Source organism: Felis catus, chromosome X, assembly GCF_018350175.1.
Source record: "Felis catus isolate Fca126 chromosome X, F.catus_Fca126_mat1.0, whole genome shotgun sequence".
Classification (NCBI taxonomy): domain Eukaryota; kingdom Metazoa; phylum Chordata; class Mammalia; order Carnivora; family Felidae; genus Felis; species Felis catus.
Genome location: NC_058386.1, coordinates 18,113,941 through 18,139,192, shown reverse-complemented (window position 1 = coordinate 18,139,192; position 25,252 = coordinate 18,113,941). Strand labels below are relative to the sequence as shown.

Sequence of the window (25,252 nt, the reverse complement as noted above, 5' to 3'; positions counted from 1 at the left end):
TGCTAAGTCAATTTCGGTAACTCGATTCTTAACCTATAAATGGGGATGCCACAGACAATTCTCATATTAGCGTATGTACTTTTTTACTAAGCATGACAGGCCAATCCAATTCTACTTTCGAAGAAGCACTCAAGATTGCATTGAAAGGTCCCAGAGGCATTTGTAGGTTGAATTTAACTCTGAAAGATTAGACTTCTCCCTTAAATCTCAGTCTGGGAGACAATTAGGTAATTCAAGAACAGATCAGTTTCATAATTCTACCATAGGGAGAACCTGCATATTCTGAATGAACCCTAAGATGGGTCCTAAGATAGTTGTAGAAATAGTTTAGCCTCCAAAGCATAGTCTAGAACAGAGGTTAATTTTTTAAAAGTAATCTCTGCACCCAATGTGGGGTTTGAACTTACAACCCTGAGATCAAGAGTCACATGCTCCAGTTGAGCCAGCCAGGTGCCCACCAGAGGTTAATTTCATTTTTTTATTTATTTAAAAAATGTTTATTTATTTTGAGAGAGCGAGAGAGGGAGAGAGTGCGCACGTGCACATAAGCAGGGGAGGGGCAGAGAGAGAGAGAAAGACAGAGAATCCCAAGCAGGCACTGTGCTGTCAGTGCAGAGCCTGACATGGGCCTCAATCTAAGGAATCACAAGATCATGACCTGAGCTAAAATCAAGAGTCAGACGTCTAATGAGCCGCTGAGGTGCCCTGAGGTTAGTTTTAGAAAAAGACTGGAACCTTTTTCAATGTATAGTTCACAGTCCCCACTACTTTCTCTATTACTAAAATGAACTGAATAATTTTCTTATCCTAGCTTATTAAGTATATAAATGTAGTTAGAGCTCCAACACAGGGAGGCAAGCCTATTTATTTATTCTTTAAAAATTTTTTTTTTTTATATTTTTAAGAGACAGAGAGAGACAGAACACAAGTTGGGGAGGGGCAGATAGAGAGGGAGACACAGAATCAGAAGCAGGCTCCAGGCTCCAAGCTGCCAGCACAGAGCCCGACGCGGGGCTTGAACTCACTAACCACGAGATCATGACCTGAGCCAAAGTCTGATGCTAAACCAACTGAGCCACCCAGGCACCCCTCCTCTTTATTTGTTCTTAGTTCTATAGAATTTATACCAGCATCACCTAATAAGTAGTTAAAAAAATTATAAACACACACACATATACACACATTCTCTCTTCAATTTAGGATAGCAAAAAAACTTTGGATCATAACTTGATGTTCACAATGAAAAACCAGATACTTTTCCCCAAACAGTAGAGAAGATTAGGCATAAAAACAATCTGAGTACTCAAAATACATGGAAAGGATTCCTGGAAGTTTCCTTTTATTATCTTAAACTAGGTAGGGAAGGGTCTCTTCTCACTTCAGTTATAGATACATATGTATAGATACATAAGACAGGAATACAATATTCCTGTTGCCAGGCAGTTACAGGGATATACCCTTGCCTCCTCTGAATAGGAATACAGGCTGTTCAATGGGGATGGCTGAGTCTGAGCTCAAAGCTTCTTTTTAGGGAGCAGTTGCTTTTAGTTTTCAATCTCATGCTCCTGGAAACCTAGTTCAAATGCTGGACTGTTGAGTACAGTCTTTCTTATTCGAGATAATGCTTTCAGGAAAGGAAAAAGGAATTTAGCTTTATGTGTATATGAAATGAAGGATTCCTCTCAAACTAAAGAAAGAGGATGCAAGCTACTTGTTAGGAAAATAGTCCCAAATAAAGACCCAGACTAGTTCTTTTCTGTAACTTTCAATTCCACTCAAATCACAAAGTGGCATATGGACACCCAGCAATTGTAAAAGTAGAGGCTTGACTATGAATGGGGGTAAAGTTTTGTTTTCTGTTCTGACCCAGAATGAGATCAGAGATCTATTTCAGGTGCAGTGGGCTCCAAGTCCTGACCCAGTGTCCTTTTTTGGGGCTTCCTGGAAAGGCCATTCAATCTCCAAGGAGTGTATGGGACAAGCTCCTTAGGCTGGCCCCATGTACCAGGGGAAGAGGTGGAATTTAACCAGCCTTACCTCTGTTGGTGACATTTGTAGTTTAGTGAGTTAATGTTTAAAAATCAAAAAGGAAAGGATTAAGAGAAGAAAAGCAGGTCTAAACAATTTCATATCATAGATTAACCACATTTTTTTCTAATTTGACAGAAATTGCTCAGAGCCTGGAGCCTGCTTTGGATTCTGTGTCTCCCCCCTCTCTGTCCCCCCCAACTCACACTCTGTCTCTGTCTCTCAAAAAATAAAACGTTAAAAAATAATTTGACAAAAATCTACTTGTTAATATCTTAAGGAGAACATCCAGTCTGCTTAATTATATCTTAAACAACTTGATAATACACCTATGAGAGGTAAGTGGCCAGAAACAATTGGTTGGGACAGCTTACATGCACTTCCAGGGTCAGATCTTTTTTCCAAGGTGGCTTTATTGTTTTTGCAGTGGTGTAAATTTCTAGAATTTTAATTATGTATACTAAAGTCCACTCCAAAATGAACATGAATCACTTTCGGATTATTGCCCACTTTGTATTACCATATTTAATTGTATCTTTTCCCTCTCTTTATAACTAAGGATAAAAAAATGTACCTAGATACATATAAAATACTATTAATCCATAGCTTTCTTTTCTTAAAAAAGTTTATTTATTGATTTGGAGAGAGAGAGAAGAGAGAGAGAGAGGGAGGGAGGGCAGAGAGAGAGGGAGAATCTCAAATAGGCTCCATGCTTTCAGTGCAGAGCCTGATGTGGGGCTTGATCCCACAAACAGTGAGATCATGACATGAGCCGAAATGAAGAGTCAGACGCTTAACTGACTGAGCCATCCAGGCACCATAATCCATAGTTTTCTTTAAAATATCTACAGCCTCAGTGGTCAAGTCTGCCATTAAAATTAATTTAGTATATATTTTAATTTAATTTAAATTTACAGTCATTAAGATTCCTATAAACTGGCTAAAGGTATTCACTCCATCTAAAAATGGTTAAATAGAGGTATAGGTTTATCAGACATAGTCAACAGTCATCATGTAAAATCAACATGTATCCTAATACAGTCACTCCTAAGGAGATGAAATAGATATTTAAGAATTACTTTGGGATTGATTTTTTTTATTAAGTAGAAAGAGTAATATCTGCTTTATGTTTTAACACAAATACCTCCCAAATACATAACAGTGAAATACTCAAAAAGCTGACAACGAAAGAGTTTCAGAAGGGCACCGGGATGGCTCAGTTGGTTAAAGATCTGACTTCGGCTCAGGTCATGATCTCGTGCTTCGTGGGTTTGAGCCCTGTGTTGGGCTCTTTGCTGACAGCTTGGAGCCTAGAGACTAGTTTGGATTCTGTGTCTCCCTCTCTCTCTACCCCTCCCCCTGTTTGCACTCTGTCTCTCTCTCTCAAAAATAATAAGTAAATGTTAAAAAAACAAAAAGGAGGGGCGCCTGGGTGGCTCAGTCGGTTAAGCGGCTGACTTTGGCTCGGGTCATGATCTCGCGGTCCGTGAGTTCGAGCCCCACGTCGGGCTCTGTGCTGACAGCTCAGAGCCTGGAGCCTGTTTCAGATTCTGTGTCTCCCTCTCTCTGACCCTCCCCTGTTCATGCTCTGTCTCTCCCTGTCTCAAAAATAAATAAAACGTTAAAAAAAAAATTAAAAAAAAAAAAAGGAAAGAAAAGAGTTTCAGAGTATTTCCAGGAAAATTTTCATTTTCGTTTTGTATGCCAGGAAAGGGGCAAAACCTTAAATATTTGAAATGCAGATGTCCTAAATAAAACAATAAAACAATTCTACTAGAGAGAACTTTGATTACTGGGTCAGTTTGGCTTTTGTAATTCAATACATATTACACCAAATTTAGAGAAATTGGAGGAAAATGATAAAGGACCTAAGAAGTGTGAAATAATGGATCATTTCTCTCAGAGAAGAACACATTACAGGTCATATACCAACCTTCCATCATCTGAAATGTTTGGGAAGATGCTAAGTGGCTCTTGAGAATAGTAAAAAGTATAAATATTTCAACCTTAAAGAATCAGGTTAGCCCACTGAACAATGTTAACATTACCACAAGGGAGAAGACTAGACATTGGGTGCCTCTTGACATGATGCAATAGGAAGTAGTGAGTGCCACCTATGAAGTATTTTCACCCCCTCAAAAAGTGGATCCTGAATTTAATCAAGTGTCTACACCTAATGACCATCTATAGAAAATCTGGAGGCTATCTGAACATGTTAATGACATCATAAGCATAATATAGAGCCAGACAAATCCAGAATATGGGCAGTTCAACAAAACAAGTGACAGTTTCTTAAATGAGATCTCAAAAAAAAAAAAAAACCTAAAAAAGAAAAAAACACCAGGGGGAATTGTTCCAAGCTCAAAGACACTTAAAAGACATACCATCCAACTTGAAATCAACTATTAAAAAAAGCAGGTAAGGGGGCACTTCAGTGGCTCAGTCAGTTAAGGATCGAACTCTTGATTTCAGCTCAGGTCATGGTCTCATGGTTTGCGAATTTGAGCCCCACGTTGGGCTCTGTACTGATAGAGCAGAGCCTGCTTGGGATTCTTCTCTCCTCACTCTCTGCCCCTCTCCTGTCTCTCAAAGTAAATAAATAAATAAATATTTTTTAAAAATTAAAAAAAAAGTAGTTAGAGAAAAGTGAATACTGACTAGATATTAGGAATTATTGCTAATTTTGTTAGGTGTGAATAATAGTACTGTGGTCATGTTTAAAAAGTCATCATGTACTAAAGACATGCTAAAGTTCATGGATGAAATGATATGATGCCTGAGATGTGCTTAAAAATACTCCCCTCAAAAGTGGGATAATTAGATGTAAAAGCTGGAAAAATGTTGATAATTACAGAAGCTGGGAGAATGATGTATAAGGTTCCATTTATACTACTTTTCTTTTCTTTCCTAAGTTTTATTTAAGTAATCTCTACATCCAGTGTGGGCTCGAACTCACAACCCCGAGATCAAGAGTAGCATGTTCCTCCGACTGAGTCAGCCAGGCACCCCTCTACTACTTTCTTGACTTTTATGTATGTTTGAAAAGTTTTTACAGTAATAAAAGTTCTTAAAAATGGGTAATATATGAAAGATCATATTTGAAAAAAATTTTTTAAATCAATTCTTATTACTCTGCCACTGTTGTACATAGTACTTCAGTGAAGTTATTCCTGATTATTTATCATATTTCCTAACCCCAGTAGATGTGGACAAGCATTCCAGGGCATTTCTTGACCTAAAGATATAATCCGTGAATATAATTTTTGTTTTTAAACACTCAAAATAATCTGGGCCCCATGATTTTATATAAAGAGTTGGGAGGCTGATTTTTCAGAGCTGAAAGAACTCAAAATAAATTTGGGAGCATCTGAGAATAAACTTGCTTCACCTTGTCGCTTGCTACACAGAACAACAGATCTGACTTCAGAGGATATTTTCAGATACCAACATGACTTCCTCTGGATGCCTGCCACATAAAATAACTCTACCCCAAATAGCTTTGGATATGACACCATCCATATAGCATGGGAGTATTTAATTACTGGAATTTAGTTAATTGGTTACGGTTGAGCTTGAATGCTGACTTAACACAAGTTCTTCTGAATGTGGAAAGAATTAGATACTAGAGTCTTGAAAGTCAAATATGATATTATGAAATTAGACATTGAACAATATATAAATATTAGTATCCAACTTGCCAAGATACTAGTTTGTGCCTATTATTACTTTACTGATTTATTTAAAAAAATTAGAACAAAATAAATCTATAGACATGGGCTAAGAATTGGTGAATGGCCAAGTACTGCTGCTTGAAGCATGATATTATTATTACTATTAATGTTATTATTATTTAAAAATATTATTAAAATATTATTATTTATTTTGGGAGAGAGAGAGAGTGAGCGAGCAGGGCAGGGGCAGAGAGAGAGGGAGAGAGAGGATCCCAAGCGGGCTCTGTGCTGACAGCCCTATGAGGAGCTTGGACTCATAAACTGTGAGACCATAACCTGAAGTGAAACCAAGAGTTGGACACTTAACCGACTGAGCCACCCAGGCGCCCCTGAAACATGATATTATACTGAAGAAATATACACACCTCTAACTGGGAAGCTTAACTGCTGTAAAGTTGATGCACTAATACAGTAACCAATTTGGGGCTCATAGGCGATGGTATCTAGACATTCATTCCAATCTTGTACATTAGTAACAGGACAATCCTGTAGATGGGTGACAAGGTCTCCCACAAAAAGGCCTCTGGGTCCAATGGCAGGTGAGTCCTTGGGAAGAGGGTACAACCAAATCAGATAATATATGAAGACAAGCTATGATTTATCTGACCAAACAATTAAAGACTCTGATTTAATTAAATAGAATATTTTGGCTAATGCAGAAAATAATCCAGCTTTGAATCCAAGATGTACAGTCCTAGAACATTAACAAAATCAACCTAACAATTATAGTTACTTTTCCTACTTCTCTAATTGAATTTTTCACAACTGAAGAAACCCCACTTGCCAACTATGAAGATTAAAATGATAAAGTTTTTCCCAAACTGCTTATTAAAATTTTTTGTGAAAGTAGTCACCAGAATGCCTTCATTATCTTGTATATCCTCGGTGGATAAAATTGTAAGACAAGTCCTTATCTAAACACAGTCCCAAATATACAGACAATACCACAGCACAATGAATATGTGAATCAGTTGTTCACAAAGGTAATTTTCCTTTTCTGAAAGCCTGAACAGAAGACTTGATGCCATTGCAGTAATTATTGTTTAAGGGAGTGAAATACAGAGTTGAAGACATTTACTTAACTCCCATGAAATGTTCCAGCTGGCTAGCCTAGGTTTCAATCTTCTTACTTAGGAGTAAGGACATTTGTCTCAAAAGCGCAGTTATAAAAACAAACAGTAAAGGTAAATGATGCATTTTATCAACAAACTACAGGTAGAAAACCTTGATACTATCTTTGTAACTCAGAACAGAAACAAATTTAAGTATTTTTAAAAAGCCAATGTCTTCCACAAAACTTTCTGTTCAATTTAAAAGGATGACAGCAATTTCTTCAGGAAAAACTGAGCATTCTGTATATGAGAACTTGAATAAAAGTTCCTGACATCATAAAATGCTGTGTTACATCACAATCTGGTAAAAGGATGCCCCAAGTAATCCTCATTATTTACCTCAGCAACTTCAGTGATGAGCACCCCAACTCCAGTGTAGTAAAACGGCAAGAGAATTACAGGGAGGAGCACGAGAGCTAAAATACCTAGGAGTGCAAGGACGAAATTATGCCAGATACCTGAAAAGAGAAAAAAAAAAAAAGAGTCAGCTCAACCAAGGGCAGGAATGATCTAGGTATCTGGACTTCATAACACCTGGGCATTCTGATAAATTACTGAAGTAACCAGAAGAAGCCGCGAAGCAGACAGATCTACTTACTAGTACAGCAGACAGATGTTCAGTTAGAGGCCCCTTCCATTTCAGACAGTGAAATGTAAAATGAGCATGTTTATACCACATTAAGAAGACGACATACTAATATGACTTAACATTAAGAGAATCTATATTCTAATACACATATAAAACATAAATTGAATTTCTACTCACTTTATCCTCTTTTCAGAAAACATATACATTATTAATCAAAACATACTTGTGATCTTTGAAAAAAATTTCAGAGCTATTCAAATAAAAGTTAAGACTAAATAAAAAACATTCTTGCTGAGCTGGGTTATGGACGAATGGGTAAAGAAGATGTGGTTTATATATACAATGGAATACTACTTGGCAATGAGATAGAATGAAATCTGGCCATTTGCAGCAACGTGGATGGAACTGGAGAGTGTGATGCTAAGTGAAATAAGCCATACAGAGAAAGACAGATACCATATGTTTTCACACTTATGTGGATCCTGAGAAACTTAACAGAAGACCATGGGGGAGGGGAAGTGGAAAAAAAGAAAGTTACAGAGAGGGAGGGAGGCAAACCATAAGAGACTCTTAAGGACTGAGAACAAACTAAGGGTAGATGGGGGAAGGGGAAAGGGGAAAGTGGGTGATGGGAATAGAGGAGGGCACCTGTTGGGATGAGCACTGGGTGTTGTATGGAAACCAATTTGACAATAAATTATATTAATAAAATAAAATAAAATGGAAAAAATAAATTTCAACACACACACACATATATGTTTATATATATAAAGGAAATCCAAATGGTACTCAGAAAAAGAGATTGTTTTAAGAATTAAACTATTAAGGAGAGTATTATTGATGAACTAGAGTATGTATCTTACACCATGTCACAGACTATAACCATCTCTATCATATATGCAGAAATGGTTAAGGTGAACCCAGTAGTGTGCTGGAGGCTGGTCCTGCCAGCTTGCCACAGCAGACTGTGTACATCTCTTCCTAATTCCTCCTTCAGGGACTATGGGTTGGTACCTTAAAATTGGCCATGGCAGGAGTAATTATACTACAGAAACCAGCAAACGCTACATATCAGAGCTCCTCACTCTCCCTTCCAGAGCCAGGGGTTAAACAATCACTAGCATAGCACTAGATATCCTCCTCCCCCATACCGATCCTTTCCTTCTTGTACCAGTTTTTCTCATAGGGCAGAGTGGGGGCTCTACTAGCACTCTGAACCTTGCAATTCTTATTTGTGCAAGTCTGTCCCTCACACCCCAGGATATTTAGCCTTTCTGGCTCCCACCCATTGAATGCCATTAGTACTCTCCCTTCACTGAGACAACCAAGGAATGCTCTCTGCCCCCCACACATTCCAAACATCTACAGGAGGGTGACAGCACCAGTGGTTGAGAGCCAATGTTTTACAGTGATAGAAATGTAACCTAAAGACATTTCCCAGACTTGCAGGAATCTGAGTTCGGCCATATGACTGCTTTGACTAACAGGATATGAGTGGAGGTGATGGGGATATCATTGTCCTTATGGCTGGAATGTAGCTAAGATAGAGACAAGCCTGAGTCTATGACACAAAAGCTGCATGTTGGGAATAGTGAGCTAACAAGACAGAAGAGCCTGAGTCCTCTAAATAACACAATTAACATTTCAGTGCTGAACCACTTACATTTGGAATGTTGTATGAGAGTTTAAGCCATTGTTATTTTTAATTACAGCAGACACCCAAGACAAGTTTCTTGTACCTTATTCATACTGTTAAGATGTTCTTTTCTTTTTTTTTTTTTTTTTTTTGAGTGTTGTAAGTTGTTTTAATTCCAGAACTATCCAGGGCAACTCTAGTCCAGGACATTATGGGTAAACAATCTTTTCTGTTCTATACAGAGAGAGATCTTTTAAATACACCAATTGTATCAAAGTATCTACTGGAAACTGTATTTTGATTTTACATTTTTGAACTTTGGACTTTTTCCTTATTTGCATATTCTATTTATCCCATTTCTTACATCTAGTACTTTACTAATTTTCTTACATCCATTATTTTACTAGTTTATCAGAATGCCCAGTTCTTATAACCATTACAGAGTAATTCATTTTTTAAAACATATTGACTTATTTATAAGGTTCCCTACTAATGATAACATAGGCTGCTTTAACTTTTTCATACAATACTACAATAAACAGCTTTGTTCATATTGTTATATATCTAATTAAGTATGCATCTGTGAGGGTATGGAAAATTCCATAGAAATGGAATTGCTGGGTCAAAAACAATGTGCATTAAAATTGACCTTCAATGAATCTGCATTGACATTCTCATAACTGGCATGTTTCCCTACCCTGTAAATAACCCTAGATGCTAGGAATATGTTAGACTTTGTCATCCGCTAGGTGAAAAGTAAAATCTGTTGTGATTTGAGTAAGCTTGTACATCTTTCATGTTTATTAAAAGGCTATTTGTAAGAGGTTAGAGTGGGAGAGAGCCAAAGCATAAGAGACTGTTAAAAACTGAGAACAAACTGAGGGTTGATGGGGGGTGGGAGGGAGGAGAGGGTGGGTGATGGGTATTGAGGAGGGCACCTTTTGGGATGAGCACTGGGTGTTGTATGGAAACCAATTTGTCAATAAATTTCATATATAAAAAAAAAGCTATTTGTATTTCTGTTGTCTGAGAACTATTTCTATCTATCGCATTTACATTTTTTTTTTTACTAATTTGTATGTATCATTATTGAATGTATATATTGAAAAATTTAGTCCTTTGTAAGAGTATTACAATTTTTCCCCCAGTTTGTATTTTGGCTTGGTTTATAGTTCTGCCTATGCAGACATTTTACATTTTGGTATGGTCAAATTGCTCCTTTGCATTAAGCCTTTCCCAGTTCAAAATTATAGAAGATACTCACCTAGGGTTTTCTTGTATTGCTTTCATAGCTTCATTTGAAAAAAAAAACAAAATTAAAAACTTGTTTTTGCGTAGTGGAATTTACTCTCTAGTGAAACTAACTTAGGGATACAGCTATAACCGCCCTCCTCCCCACTGCCCCACCAAGTAGCTGGTCCCAACACAATTTCACAAAATTATCCATCTTCCACCCCTCCCCCCACAACCCTAGCCTATTACATTTGCCACTGTTATGTTTATGTTAAATTCAGCTTTCTCCCAGCTCTACCAGAATTGCCTAGATGCTTGCACTCTCACCATCACTCCCTTATCAGGATAATCCCACCACACAGTCATAGCACAGACCATGCTGTTTTCCCACCCAAACAACAGCGTGCTTTCTTGACTTTCTGAGCAGCCTCTTATCTCTGGTCAGGGACTTGTCAGGGACGCAGCTGGTATGAGATCACCCCTCTGGATTCCAGATTTGCCCATGATGGCTAAGTGGCAAGAAGGGTGGTACAACACGTTTCCTTTATTTAAACAACGTGTTGTCCATTAATGATTTGTTTATAAGTATACCAAAGGAATATTTGTTCTTTTACTTTTTCTAGAACAGGAGTTTTTAACAGCACTATTGGCATTTTGAGCCAAATAATTCTATGTTGTGGGGAACATGTTGTTGTGCATTGTAGGATGTTTAGCAGCATCCCTAGCTTCTATTCACCTGATGCCACTAACAACCTGCCCATTTTCTCTATTTTCTAGCTATGGTGTTTACACAGACAAGTTTTTTTTCCATCTTTGGAACAGGTTATTTTATTTTTGCTTCTTCTATTACACAAGATGTTAAAAAGTGTTATCAAGTGTTAAAAGTCAATACATACAAAATACATTCTACAACTAAGTACCACTCTCTTAACTGAACATGCAAAGAAGTTATACTAAACACCATCTGCAGTATTTTGGGGAAATAAAATGACTAAAATAGATTGAATTTGACTATTAAGTCACATCTAATATTCAATACTACATAAATCAATGCAGCTAAAAGATAGTTATGAAAAATGTTTTAACATCAAAGAATACAACCAAAATTAAGATAGCAAACAAAGCCTATATAACTTTTTTTAAACAGGAAAATACTTCATGTAGGTTACTGTTCATTGTTTTAAAGAAAATCTATTCCAAGCAAAGTTATCAACCTTCAGAAAAACCATACAAAGAATTACTAAACATATTCCTAAAGCTATAAATATGAACATTTGGAAAATACACTTTAAAAATTTGTGAGCAATAGGTGAACTTCGTATTTTAAAAAATGTGAAAAGAAGTCCCATTTTTAGAAGAGTTGTATAAAGAACCATCTTTTGATGTGAGGTTCATAAATTATCCTTGTTGGGACCAAACGTTACAAAACACCATGTTTTTCAAATAGTATTACAGAACAAGATATAGCACCCTAACAATGTTATATAAAGGTATATATATTAAATATATATATTTTACTTTTTACTTTTATTTTTACTGCTCTATCAAAACATGACCCTTATTTATACAGGAATCAATAAAAATATTATTTCCTACAAACAATACACAAAACTGGCATATTCATTTTCAATCATGCTCCTGGAAGACACTTCCCAACTTTGAGAAGGGTCTTCCCTTCTTACTGGCTATTTTTGTTTTTAGCATGCGTTAAGATATGAGATTTCAGGTTAGTTGACTGAGCAAACTTCTTATTACAACCATCAAAGGGGCACACGAAGGGCCTGTCTCCGGTATGGATTCGCACATGGGTACGCAAATTGAAATCCAGGGAAAAGCGTTTTCCGCAGCCTTCAAATGTGCACTGAAAGGGCTTCTCTCCAGTGTGCACCAGCTGATGTCGTTTTAGTTTGGAGCTCTCGACAAAAGCTTTGCCACATTCTGCACATACGTGGACTCTAGGACCGTGGATGTGCAGATGTTTTCGCAAAGCAGAGTTATCCTTGAACATCTTCTCGCAACCTTTATGAGGACAAGCTACTGTTCTTGGAGTATCTTCTTTTTTTTTTGGCTTCATTTTAGTAAATTCTGCTAGTTGTTTAGGATCTGAGAGATCAATACCAGGTAGTCCTTCAGGAGGAAGCTTCTTCCCTGTCAGGTACTCTGAATAATCAGGAGCTGATTTCTCAATCTTCCCTGTCTCCTGGTCTCTTTGGTCATCTGGGGGCCACAGGGTGATGGAGAACTCATCCTCCAGGGTTTTAATCTGCACCTGCTTCTCCTCCCACTTCTTGCTGCCAATCTCAGAGCTGCTACTTCCCCCGTGGGCCTCACTATCAGTGTGATTCTTCTTACCGCTCGCCTTCTTGCTTTGGCTGCTGCGCTTCCTGCTGTGGCTGACCGCTGACGACGACGCTGAAGCTGCCAAGGAAGCCAGGGTCTGCTGGAAATCGTCGTCTTCACCGAGCGGGATGACCACCTGGTCCTCGAAATTGCTGCTGGCCTGCAGGTCGTCTGACTCGTAGTAGCCCACCACTTCCTCCTGCGTCTGCACCATGATTATGTCCTGGTCGTGGTCTCCTTGGCTCGAGTTGCTGGTGAACAGCGGCTGCAGCGCGATCAGAGGCGGTTGGTGGTGGCCTCCGTGGACCCAACTGCCGTGGATAATCTCGTACTCTGTCATGGTTTCCATCGACATAGTCTCCAGAGGGACGGTCTCCACAGGGACGGTCTCCACAGGGACGGCCTCCACAGGCACGGCCTCCACAGGAACGGTCTCCACAGGCACGGTCTCCACAGGCACGGCCTCCACATGGATCTGGCGCAGCTCCGTAATATCTTTAAGTAACTCTGAATCTTCTGGGGGGATGTTGAGAGAGTCCTCTGAGGCCATGGCTCGGCAGCGGTTTTGGCTCCTGGAAGAGCAGGTGGCGACTGGAAGGCTGCGGATAAGGCTGCGAAAGAAAAAGCCGAGCCCCACAGAGCGACGGTTGCGGCAAAAGACGCGGAAGACGCGAAAGCCGTTGAGGACGTGCGAAAGCCGCTGAGGACGCGCGAAAGCCGCTGAGGACGTGCGAAAGCCGTTGAGGACGCGCGAAAGCCGTTGAGGACGCGAGGACGCGAGGACGCCGAGAACGCGGAAGACCGCGGGGGCTTCTGGGTGCCACTGGCGCATGCGCTTCCCAGCGCCTCAGCAAGTGCGTGCTCGCGTGCACACCCACGCACTCGTGGACGCTCCAGCCCTCACGCGCACGTTCCCCCCACCCCCAACGCCACGCTGTTGTTTGAATATTAACTCGGTAACCAGCTTCTTCCCTGAAGTTTTCTACATTTCCGTTGATTTTCATGTTTTCTTCCCCCCCCACCCACTGCAAGGCATACAACAATATCTAAAAAAAAAAAAAAAGCTTACTCCTTTATACTATTTTTGTCTTTTTCTCTTATTGTACTGACCCACATTTAGAGACCATTTAACAGTACCAGTGTTAATTGATAATGGGATTGCTTGCCTTATCCTTTAATAGGAATACTTTCAAGTGTTAACCATTAAGAAGTATCCAGCTATTTTTAACCTTTACTAAGGATTTTTGCTTTTTAGCCATTAATGGATGATGAATTTTGTTACTCAGTCCGATACCTGCTGAGGCGAGGATTTCTTTTTCCCCCAATGGTAAATAATGTTTACCACCTTAAAATAGATTTCCTAATGTTGAACCATCCTTGTATTGTTTAGATACACCATAGGTAGAGTTTCTGGTACTTTCCAAGATGTTGTTATCAGTGCTCTATTGGCTTAAAAAATTTTTTTTAAGTTTCCTTCTCCATGTGATCTGAAAAGTTTATACTAAATTGGAATTAAAAAAAAAACAACCTTTTCCTTTAAGATTGGAAAGAATTACCCCTATGAAACTTTTGGGGGCATTCTTCATCAACTTTCTTATTTTCTCCCATTGTAATTAGGCTATTGAGATTTTTTTCTTTGTTCTCTGGAGTTTACGCCATTTATATTTAATAATCACCCAAGGTTTTGAAAGTTTTTTGCAGAGATGAATAAAGAACACTTTTTAAAATAGTTGTTTTAATTTTCTCTGTATCAGTTGTCATTCCCCAATCTGACTATAAATTCTATTGATGCTTTCTCCCAATATAATCTTTTTTTCTTCAAAAAACCTCTTATATTTTTATTTTTTAATTTTCTTAATGTTTATTCATTTTTGAGAGGCAGAGAGAGAGATAGCATGAGCAGGGGAGGGACAGAGAGAGGGGGAGACACAGAATCCAAAGCAGGCTCCAGGCTCCGAGCTGTCAGCACAGAGTCAGCCCGACGCGGGGCTCGAACCCACGAACCGGGAGATCATGACCGGAGCCAAAGTCAGACACTTAACCATCCAGGCGCCCCAAACCTCTTATATTTAAATTTTTTTCTTCTTATTATTTATTTTCTACCTACATCTTTATTAATGACATCATCTCTTAACTATTTTATAGTTCTTTTCTCACTTCTTCAGTTGAATGTTTAACATTTATTTTCATTTATTTCATAGTAACTACATAAGGGAGTGACTTTTCCTTTTAGCAAAACTTTACACATTATTTCATTATCACTTTTAAATATACTACAATTATGTAGTATAAATGTATGTATGTATGTAGTATAATTGTATAAAACAATTATGTTTTGAATTAAATTGGTCAATTTTTATGTTTCATGGTCACTTGAAAAGAAACTGTCATGGTATAGGGTTTGACATATCTATTGATTTTTAATTTACTAATTAGTTTTGATGATCTGACTTCTCATCTTACTGCCATGTGTTGAGAGATGAGATTAACTTCCTTTATTAAATTTGTTGTTTTTTTTCTTGCACTTTTCCATTTTCGTTTTGATAGTTTGTTAGTTGATGCAGTAAGATTCACAATGATTACATTTTCATTGTGGATTACACTCCTTATGATTATTAAGTGACCCCCTATGTCTAACTAACTTAATGTAGTCATATTTTCTGTTCACATTTGCATGGTATATTCTGTTAATTTTACTTTCAACCTTTTTAAAATAATTTGTTGTTTTTACTGAAGAAACTGGAGTGTATAAATAATTTTGCTTTATTTTTTTCTTTTAATATTTACTTAAGTAATCTCTACATGCAATGTGGGGCTTGGACGCATGACCCTGAGCTCAAGAGTCACATGCTCCTTAGACTGAGCCAGCCAGGTGCCCCTTGCTTTATTACTTTTGACTGAGAATCTTATAAGCTGAATTTATCAACCAAAAAGTGAGATGTTTTCATTTGTGATGTGAATACTTTCCATAACAACACACAGATGAATAAAGAAATTTAAGTCTGTTACCTGCACAGAATATCCTTAGCTGCTGGACTGGTGATATAAGTTGCAAATGAGTGGTGAACAGATCAACAAATGCTCCAGGATAAATAATGAAGAGAAAAATCCCAAAGCCATTAAATCGAACTTGTTCCCTAAGAAATCAAATAAAAAAAAGGAATTTACTACTAGTATTGCATTTTTCCAATTAATAATGTATTTAATCTTAAAACTTCCCACTATAATTTAAATTCTTGGTTAAAAAACAAGTCTCTCTAGACAGTCAAGGAAAATATACCCAAATATATGATATATATTTATCTCACAATTTTACAACAGCATACCAGTTTGGTTATCTGTGAAATTGCATTTTGTAAAATAAGGGTATTCTGAAATAGACTTAAAACTTCAAAACTTTTAGAAACCAGTATGCTGAACAAATAACTTGAAATTAGTCACATATAAAAAGAAATGGTTAATATTTCCATGAGGAACTAAGTGAAAAACACTTCAACTGTTTACTCTGAATTATTTTCAGAGAAGAACACAACAGAAAATATAATTCAAGTAAGGTATCTAAATATATTTATCTTGGCTAATATAAACAAAAGTGGAGGTTTATCTAAGTGTATTCCTATTGATGTTAAAATAAGTATACCTAAATATCCATAATGTTCAGATTGTCCTTAAGAGAACCATTTGTTATCAATTCAGTCTCTAAAAATGGAATTATACTTAACAGCCTCATAAGACCAAACAGCTACTCCAAAAAAACCATCCCCTAAATATACTGTGCTGTCATTTAGTACTATATATTTAAGATGACTGTAAAATTCGCTTTTACTTGACAGTGGGTTTTTATAAAAGATTACCCATACTATTTCACAAACATACTGTGAAGTATTAAACTGTTAATAACAATGATTTTGTATGTAAAACTCTAAAAGCTACAATGCTAAAAGTATGGAAGCAAAGATGAGAGATTAAAAAAGAAAAAGTAGCTGCCCACTTAAACCACTACATGTGGCAGTATATGCTTTGTTGAGATTGAGAGTTTATTAGCAGTCAACAGAGTCTTGTTCATAAGCAACAGGAAAGTAATAAGAAGTGATTACATCTTCTCCTATAAAACCTTTTATCTGGTCCACATACCCAGAGGATAAAACACATTCCCATCAGTATGTGTGTTCATCATGGCAGTAATTACCAGTAGGAGTGAAGGGGGAATTGTGCTCCCCTATCACAAATTTATAAGTTTAGGAGCCTTTAAAATGCTCAGGCATAATTACAATATACATTTGAGTAGTCAAGACAAGAACAGGGCATGATACTTGAAGAAAGACCCAGGTCTCATCCTCTCTTGTCTTCTTTTACTTAGGTTTCTAGATAGGCTATGATATTTGTTAACAAATTCAGAGCTTTCAATGTTCCTGCTCTAGCCAGCAGAGGCTATTAGTGGAAGCAGGAAAGTATTTTGGCCAATAAGTCAAACAAAGTAATAAGAAGGCAGGTCGGTGGGCTCCAAGTGCAGTGGTTATCATTCTGACCTAATGATGAATAGAAAGATTAGGTTTCAGGGTTCGATTAAAATCTTGAAACACCATGAAGATATAACCATGCTGTCAAATGATTACAGTGTGCACATGGTTAATTGACTATATTCATCAATATATTAATCTTTATAAAAGAGTAGTTACCTCAAAATAATGTGGATTTGCACTAGGCAATATTCACAGAAAGAAAAAGTATCAAATGAAGCAGATTTTAGTAATAAACCCTACTAAGTAAAAAGCTTTTTTTTTGCATTAGTAGAAAGAAAAATATCATTACCTAATAGCTGCTATCCCATGTCCAATTTCATGTACAACACCACTAATGAGAACTGCAGCGAAGAAATAGGTCAGTTGGTTGACAGGTAAATTGATACCAGGAACCTGTTCATAGACACAATGATAAATACACAGTTGGGGACCAAGAAACCATGATGTTCACTCTGTATTAAAGCTTAAACTTCCAGGCCGAAGGTTCTGTAAACTAAAAGTGATATGAGTATCAATAGTTCACTTCTCTACTTCTTTCACAATAGAAGTAAAAAATCAGCTTTTTGAACTAGGCAGTTTTTGAACTAAGCACAGCACTAATATAAAGAGAACAGGAAACACAAGGTTAAAAACGTTGAAACTTTGACTTCCTGGAGTCTTCACCGTGGGAAAGAATTAGGGAGCCTGGCTAAGTGCCAGGGAATGCGGAGTGACAGTGACAAGGAGTCAGCAACTGTTCTACCCTCAAAGGCTAGAAGCCTGATTTGGAAATTTTTGTTACAATCTTAATCCTGCCTCTGAATTGTTAGTGCAAGGTTCCAGATACTTAAGTAATATAGGATATTCCTGCCCCTCATCAATGAGTTTTCATTTTAGTATTCTCAAGTAACATGAGTGCTGGTAATTAAGGGTACTGTAATAAAGTGCCTTATTGGTGTGGGAGCACTGTGCTGTCCATTTTTTGGATTCCAACAATTTGTGTAGTAGAGTGGTCAGAAAAAGAGTATCAAAATTATACGTATTATATTAAAACTGAAATTTAATGCAGAAAGTAAGTTGTCTGGAATAGACAGACATATTAAGGACCTATGAAGAAGTCATCTTGCAATCACATGCTCCTAAGATGATGCATTTGTATGTATCACTGCATACACAAGGGAAGTTTGCTATTGTAAGAGCTGCATGGTAAAGTCTTATAGATACCCAAGAATCTTCTCATACGATAAATGATCGCTCTTGAGTTATGTCATCTGTTAAGGACTCTATAAATTAGGTTAAGTGGGGGCACACCAGGCATCATTTATATTATTCACATACTGAGCATCTATTTCTCACAGTCCAGGAGTTGGGACCCTAAAAGTATCCTTCTAGAGGAAATTCTTGCCCTTATTACTTTAATTACAAAATGTGTTTAAAGCAGGAAAACTGGAAAACTCAAAAGAAAAACAGAAGACTATACTCCTGCTCCCCAAACACAAAACCAAAAACCATTCTCAATGTTTTAATATATGTTCTTCTAGTCTTTTCACATACATGTATTTTTAAGAATTATATTTTTATTATAAACATGGTTTTGACATCTGCCCCTCTCACTTAATAGTATCACAAACATTTTTTCCTTGAGTGTTTTCTGGTTCAACATTTTTTAATTTGTATTTAAAAAAAAAATTTTTTAATGTTTATTCTTGAGGGAGAGACAGAGTGAGTGGGGGAGGGGCAGAGAGGGAGGGAGACACAGGATCTGAAGCAGGCTCCAGGCTCTGAGCTGTCAGCACAGAACCCGATGCAACTCACGAGCCGTGAGATCATGACCTGAGCTGAAGTTGGACACTTAACTGAGCCACTCAGACGCCCCTATTTTTATTTTTTTTTTAATTTAAATCCAAGTTGGTTATCATATAGTGTAATAATGATTTCAGGAATAGAATTTAGTGATTCATCACTTACATGTAACACTCAGTGCTCATCCCAACAAGTGTCCTCCTTAATGCCCCTTGCCCATTTAGCCTATCCCCCCAGCCAACACTCCTCCAGCAACCCTCAGTTTGTTCTCCGTACTTAAGAGTCTCTTATGGTTTGTCTCCCTGTTTTTATATTATTTTTGCTTCCCTTCCCTGTGTTCATCTGTTTTGTACATTAAATTCCACACAAGTGAAATCATATATTTGTCTTTCTCTGACTTAATTTCGCTTAGCATAACACACTCTAGTTCCATCCATGTTGTTGCAAATGGAAAGATTTCATTCCTTTTGATTGCCAAGTAGTATTCCATTGTGTATATATATCACATCTTTTTTATCCAGTCATCAGTCGATGGACATTTGGGCTCTTTCCATACTTTGGCTATTGTTGATAGTGCTGCTATAAACATTGGGGTGTATGTGCCCCTTCGAATCAGCACTCCTGTGTCCTCTGGATAAATATCTAGTAGTGCCAAGTGTTGGGCCATAAGTAGTTCTGTTTTTAATTTTTTGAAGAACCTCCATACTGTTTTCCAGAGTGGCTGCACCAGTTTGCATTCCCACCAGCAGTGCGAAAGGGTTCAAAATGATTTTTAAGAACTGTACTGTATTCTATAAAATAGACTGTTGGGCATTTAATTGTTTTAAAGTTTAAAGTTTCTGCTCTTATACTGTGATAAACATATTTGGACACATATATCCAAATATTTTGGGGGTAAAAATTCTTAAGCATGGTTGGTTCAGGCTCAGGAGACAGGTCACTTCGGTTTGACATTTTGGATCCATCATTAACTAGCTAAGTGACCTCAAGGAAATTTGGATTATTCCTCCCAACAGTGCAATTTCCTCGTTATTAAAATGGAAATAACCACATTTACATTTACATAAAAAGGTAATTTTGAGGATTAAATGAAATAATCCTTGTGCCATATTTAACATTATGCTTCAGGGCTCCTGGGTGGCTCAGGTGGTTGAGCATCTGACTCTTGATTTTAGCTCAGGTCATGGTCCCAGGGTTGTGGGATTGAGCCCTGTGTTGGGCTCAGTGCTGAGTGTGGAGCCTGCTTGAGATTCTCTAATTCTCTCTCTTCCTCTGCCCCTCTCCCCCCACTTGCACTCTATCTCTCTAAAAAAAAAGAGAGTAACATATGCTTTCATTACACAAAATTTACAGGACTTTGATACATATCAAACTGTTCTCCAAAAGTAGACCCTTTGTAGCCTTGAGCAAGCTTATTTATTCAAATCTGCAATTTTAGGAAAATAAAAAGTATTTCATTGTTTAATTTATGTTTCTTTATTATTAAAGCTCAACGTTTCCCCTACTTCTGACCATTGATAGGTCTTTTGTGAGTAGCCTACTCATGACTTGTCTATTTTTTTCTCCTACAGTGTTTATTTTTTTCTTATTGTTCTGTAGGATCACTTCAAATATCAATTATCAGTCCTCTGTAATACATATCATAGATGTATTCCCAAGTTCTTTTGCCTTTTAATTTTTTCTTTTAGTTTTTTGATATATAAAAATTTTATGTAGTAAAATCTATCAATATTCATGGTTTCTGCCATTAGTTTTATGCTTATGTCTTCCTCATTCTGTGTTCATATAAGCAGAAACCTATTTTTTGTCTTTCAAGGTCTTTTATGACTTTGTTTCAATCTTAATTCAACTGGATTTATTTTTGTGCATAGAAGAATTTTACTTTTAAGACTCCTTTAGTACCTGAAGAGAAGATTCAAACTATGTTGCTTGGATTGCTGTCTAAATTCATGAATTCCAAGCGTCCTTTCCCTAGTTATGAAACTAGTTTTCATAACCTTCACCTTTAATGTATACATAGCATTTCACTGAATGACAATCCCACAACTTAAGCAGCATTCCTCAATTATACATTGTGGTTATTTCCAATTCTTCATAATAAATAATGTTAGGATAAGAATTTGATGAATACTATTTTTTCCACATTTGGAAGTGTTTACTTAAAGCTAGAGTCCTAGATGGTGGTATACAAGTAAATGGTCAAAAGATATGGACATTTTTATGATGCTCATTGTCTGAAGTTCTCTTTACTCAGACCCTACTAAGCGATTCTTTTTAAGAATATCAGGGTACCTTCTTCTACATACCTGCTCCATTTCCATGTTGTCAGGTGTCTGCCTGTTCAGATAAGTAGCTTCCTTTTCTCTGACCCCTCGCTAAATTTATGTACTTAAGATTAATTCTTAAAAAAATTTTTTTAATGCTTATTTTTGAGAGAGAGAGCGAGAGAGAGAGAGAGCAAGCATGTGCAAGCAAGGGAGGGGCAGAGGGAGAGGGAGACACAGAATCTGAAGCAGGCTCTAGACTCTGAGCTGTCAGCACAGAGCCTGACGCAGGGCTCGAACTCAGGGACTTCGAGATCATGATCTGAGCCATGCTTAACCAACTGAGCCACCCAGGAACCCCAAGGTTAATTCTTACAGATTTTCTCAATATCACAATATGTCCTGGTTATCTTAACTTTATTTCAAATAAATCAGTAGGCTTGATTCCATAGGACATTGGTTCCTTTGCTTTATTATCTTATGGATGTAATAATGAGATAAGGTAAGGATTTGAGTGAGTGATTATACTAACAGATGGTAGGTCTTATTTTCTGGCAACAGTATGTGACTGCCCATCTGTCTTGGCCATGATCACACAGGGTATTAGATGTACCAGAATTCTGATCTCTCAGTGACAGAGTGCCAGGTTTTTGGGAATTAATACTGAATAAGGCTGTAGGTAATTATGATGTAAATAGAAAATATATTCTCTGAGCTACAAGAACTCACATCAAAGCCAGGAAATAGAACATTGTTTTTTTTTCTTTTTTTAACGTTTATTATTTATTTTTGAGAGAGAAAGAACACACGTGGGATGGGACAGAGAGAGAGGGAGACACAGAATCTGAAGCAGGCTCCAGGTTCTGAGCTGTCAGTGCAGAGCCTGACACAGGGCTCGAACCCACGAACTGTGAAATCATTTCCTGAGCCGAAGTCAGACACTTAACCAAGTGAGCCACCCAGGCGCCCCAGGAGATAGAACATTCTTAGATATATACATAAACATGCACAGGGTACTACAGAGGGCAACTGACTTCTTCATGATTCCAAAGCAGGACTCCTAACAGAGTCAACATTTTTGTGAGCTCTATGAATGAACTGAGATGCAGAAAGAAGAAATAATTTCTTCTCTGAGCTACACTTTATCATTCTAATCCTAGGCAGACAGGCGAATGATCACATTTCTTCCCAACCTGCTTCTTTCTCTACTATCCTCTTCTTTGGCAAACAATAACCAATCATGTAGCCTGAGAGTCGTCCTTAACTCTTCCCTCTTGTTCCAGCTTCACATTCACTTAAACACCAAGGCCTGAGAACTCCACTCTAAAAGACCCTTTGAATCTGCCTCCTTCCTTCTTCTTACCACCAATTTAGTTTAGATCCGTATCACTTCTACAGTGAATTATTCCAAAGTGCCCTCTAATATGCTCTTCCCATCTTCAGTGTAACCCTCCTTTGGTCCATTTTATACAGACCTGTTATCTACAAGTAAAAATCAAAACTACTTAGTAATCTCCACACCCAACACTGGGGTTGAACTCAAAATCCAAGATCAAGAGTCGCATCTCTACCAACTGAGCTAGCTAGACACCCCCCAAAATCAAAACTCCTTAGGATGATCTTTCATAACCCAGGCCTTACCGGTATTTCCTATTTTATCTCCTGCATCATATACCTTCCACCATATACCTCCTAGACACAGGTCAAAGTTAGTTTATAGTTCCTTGAAGAATTAGTGGTCTTTCTTAAGGGAATAGAGCATGATGGCTCTGAGGTCAGTGGTGGGTGAGTGATGGACCCACTATTTATGAGCTGTGACCACAGGCAAGTGACTTAACATCTCTCTGCCTTGCTTTTCTTATCTGTGATGAGATACTTACCCATAGATTGTTAAAGAATAAAATAAAATGGGCACAAAAACCTCACATAGAAAGCATGTATATTACCTAGGTTTTATTATTATTCTATTATTCTCCCCAATCCCCCACCTTTCCATATTATAAGGTTCCCTCTGTTATTGGGATGCTCAATTGCCATCTTTTCTTAGAGGCTTTGAGGACTCTCCTCACCCTTCCCTTGAAGCTCTCCTCTCCTCTCTTCCCAGTGCCAGGCACATCTCAGCATGCCTTTTCTCTGTTCTCACAGCACCTTGTACTCTGTCCAACTATAGCACAATCACAGCAGCTCTCCCTCTAGACTAAAACTTCCTGAGTGCTAGGATTGGATTTTGTTCCCCATATAAGCAGGACTCAGCATATGGCCAGTAGGCAGAATATACTTAGTAATTGTTGAGGAAATTAATCATCTCTTCTAAGGCCATACCTGGCAAATCCTTTCAACCTCTAAAAAAGAGCTATTACCATAAGAGAGATTCATTATCATTCTCTACTAATGACTTCTAAATATCCCCATAGTGACCCAGCCTACTAGAAACCACAAAAAATGAGTTAAAAAATATATTATTAGCTCTTAGTCTATTCCATTAATAAGAGCATGATTAAGAACATAACATCCACGACTCATGAAAATAAAAACTACACATGTGAAAAATTTGAAATAAAAGTCAATGGTAAAGCACCCTTCTAAACCCTGGAGACATGGATCAATACGGTATAGGTTTGTTTACACATGTGCTTTGAAATGAGAATTATTATAAATGGCTTACAGTCTAAGGAGTAAAACTCAGCACATTATTCTTCACATCAGGAAATCACAGTGACCATTCAAGGTCTTATATCTTTAATTAAAAGGATATTATTGGTTAGAGTCTGAAAGACATGAAGAGGAAAGGCAACACTTTGCATAGGGTTAAAATGCAATTTATTTATACATTATAGAGATCTTAAATCAGCATGCTTATTCCTTGATAGAAACAATCATTTAACACCTCAAGAAGATACTAAGTTAATTCAAATATCTGTGTAATTGTAGACAGTTTTCATGGTCCATTTGTTCTGTTACTACTACTACCACCCCTACTACATATTCCAACAAATCTTTGCTACGTTCCTATTAATATTTTTGTTTAAGCAGGTAATTTGAGAAATCGTGAGACTTTTCATCTGTTTCCATATTTATAACATGGATAGGAGTTATGCTAGCCAGAAGAAATATCTTATATTTATGTTGCAATAAATTTAAAGCAAAAAGAAGGTACTTACCACAACTTGTAGCACTTGTTCATTGTGAAGTGAGGAGGAGGAGGAAGAAGAGGAGGAAGAGGAAGATGATGAAGAGGAAGAAGAGGAAGAAGAGGAAGAAGAGGAAGAGGAAGAAGAGGAAGAAGAGGAAGAAGAATAAGAAGAGGGTGAGTCAGCCATCATTTGTGCCAAAGTCTGCATCAGCGTTTTCCCCAGGAGAAAAAAAGAGCTGAACATAGCAATTACGCCAAACACCATTCCAAAATTGAACCTGTCGGGAGGAAGCAAAATTGCATAAACATACACTTCCTCAAAATTCACGGGTTAGCAAATTTATTGACCAGCCACATTTCATAGCTTCAAAATAATGGCTAAAAATTTCAATAACTCTGCTTCATTTTCCTACCTGAACTTGAGATACATGACTGAAACACAGGCACTGGTCTCTTTTAAGCAGTTGTAGTAATTTACAACTCTCGCATAACTGAAGAGGCTGAATATTGTTCCCAATAAAGTTTCTTTCCTCTCTTTTGTCCATTTACACAGAATTGTTTTGATCTTGTTCTCACATAATTATAAAAGCTCTTCTGACATTACAGACATCCATTTCTTTTTTATCTACAATTCTTTTGTTTGCATTTTAGCTATTATTTTGTGATGAGCTTAAATATTAACATGGTAAAATTTAACAACAGTTTCCTTCTTCTACTGTTTTAATAATTACAATAATTACAAATTACCCTTCTATAGTTGGGAATAATCTATTACATTTCTTCACTTTTTGGTAAGTTGTGTTTTTCAACAAACTTGTCCATTTTGTCTACATTGTCAAATTTATAGGCATGGAGTTGTTCACAATCGTTTCATTTTGAAA

At 37.4% G+C, this 25,252-nt stretch overlaps 2 protein-coding genes across 16 annotated transcripts in view; both read right to left on the bottom strand.

Moving 5' to 3' along the window:
• The window catches only part of MBTPS2 (membrane bound transcription factor peptidase, site 2), a 101,800-nt gene that overhangs the window by 70,687 nt on the left and 5,861 nt on the right, over positions 1 to 25,252 (bottom strand). For all 15 annotated transcript variants that reach the window (XM_045051133.1, XM_045051121.1, XM_045051123.1 and 12 more), the window contains exons 3-7: positions 24,400 to 24,649; positions 17,482 to 17,585; positions 15,679 to 15,806; positions 7,211 to 7,329; positions 6,125 to 6,305 (exon numbers count right to left, since the gene is read on the bottom strand). In XM_045051133.1, coding sequence (XP_044907068.1) covers positions 6,125 to 6,305; positions 7,211 to 7,329; positions 15,679 to 15,806; positions 17,482 to 17,585; positions 24,400 to 24,649 — 782 coding nt within the window. The remainder of the gene's footprint in view (positions 1 to 6,124; positions 6,306 to 7,210; positions 7,330 to 15,678; positions 15,807 to 17,481; positions 17,586 to 24,399; positions 24,650 to 25,252) is intronic.
• Positions 11,129 to 14,571, bottom strand: YY2 (YY2 transcription factor). The gene has a single exon (XM_019823656.3). It carries the CDS (start codon positions 13,499 to 13,501, stop codon positions 12,008 to 12,010), a length of 1,494 nt encoding a protein of 497 aa, XP_019679215.2. The 5' UTR covers positions 13,502 to 14,571; the 3' UTR covers positions 11,129 to 12,007.

Bases quoted from the DNA above. Each gene is read 5' to 3' on its own strand.
- YY2 (XM_019823656.3), bottom strand. From the start codon at position 13,501: ATGCGCCAGTGGCACCCAGAAGCCCCCGCGGTCTTCCGCGTTCTCGGC.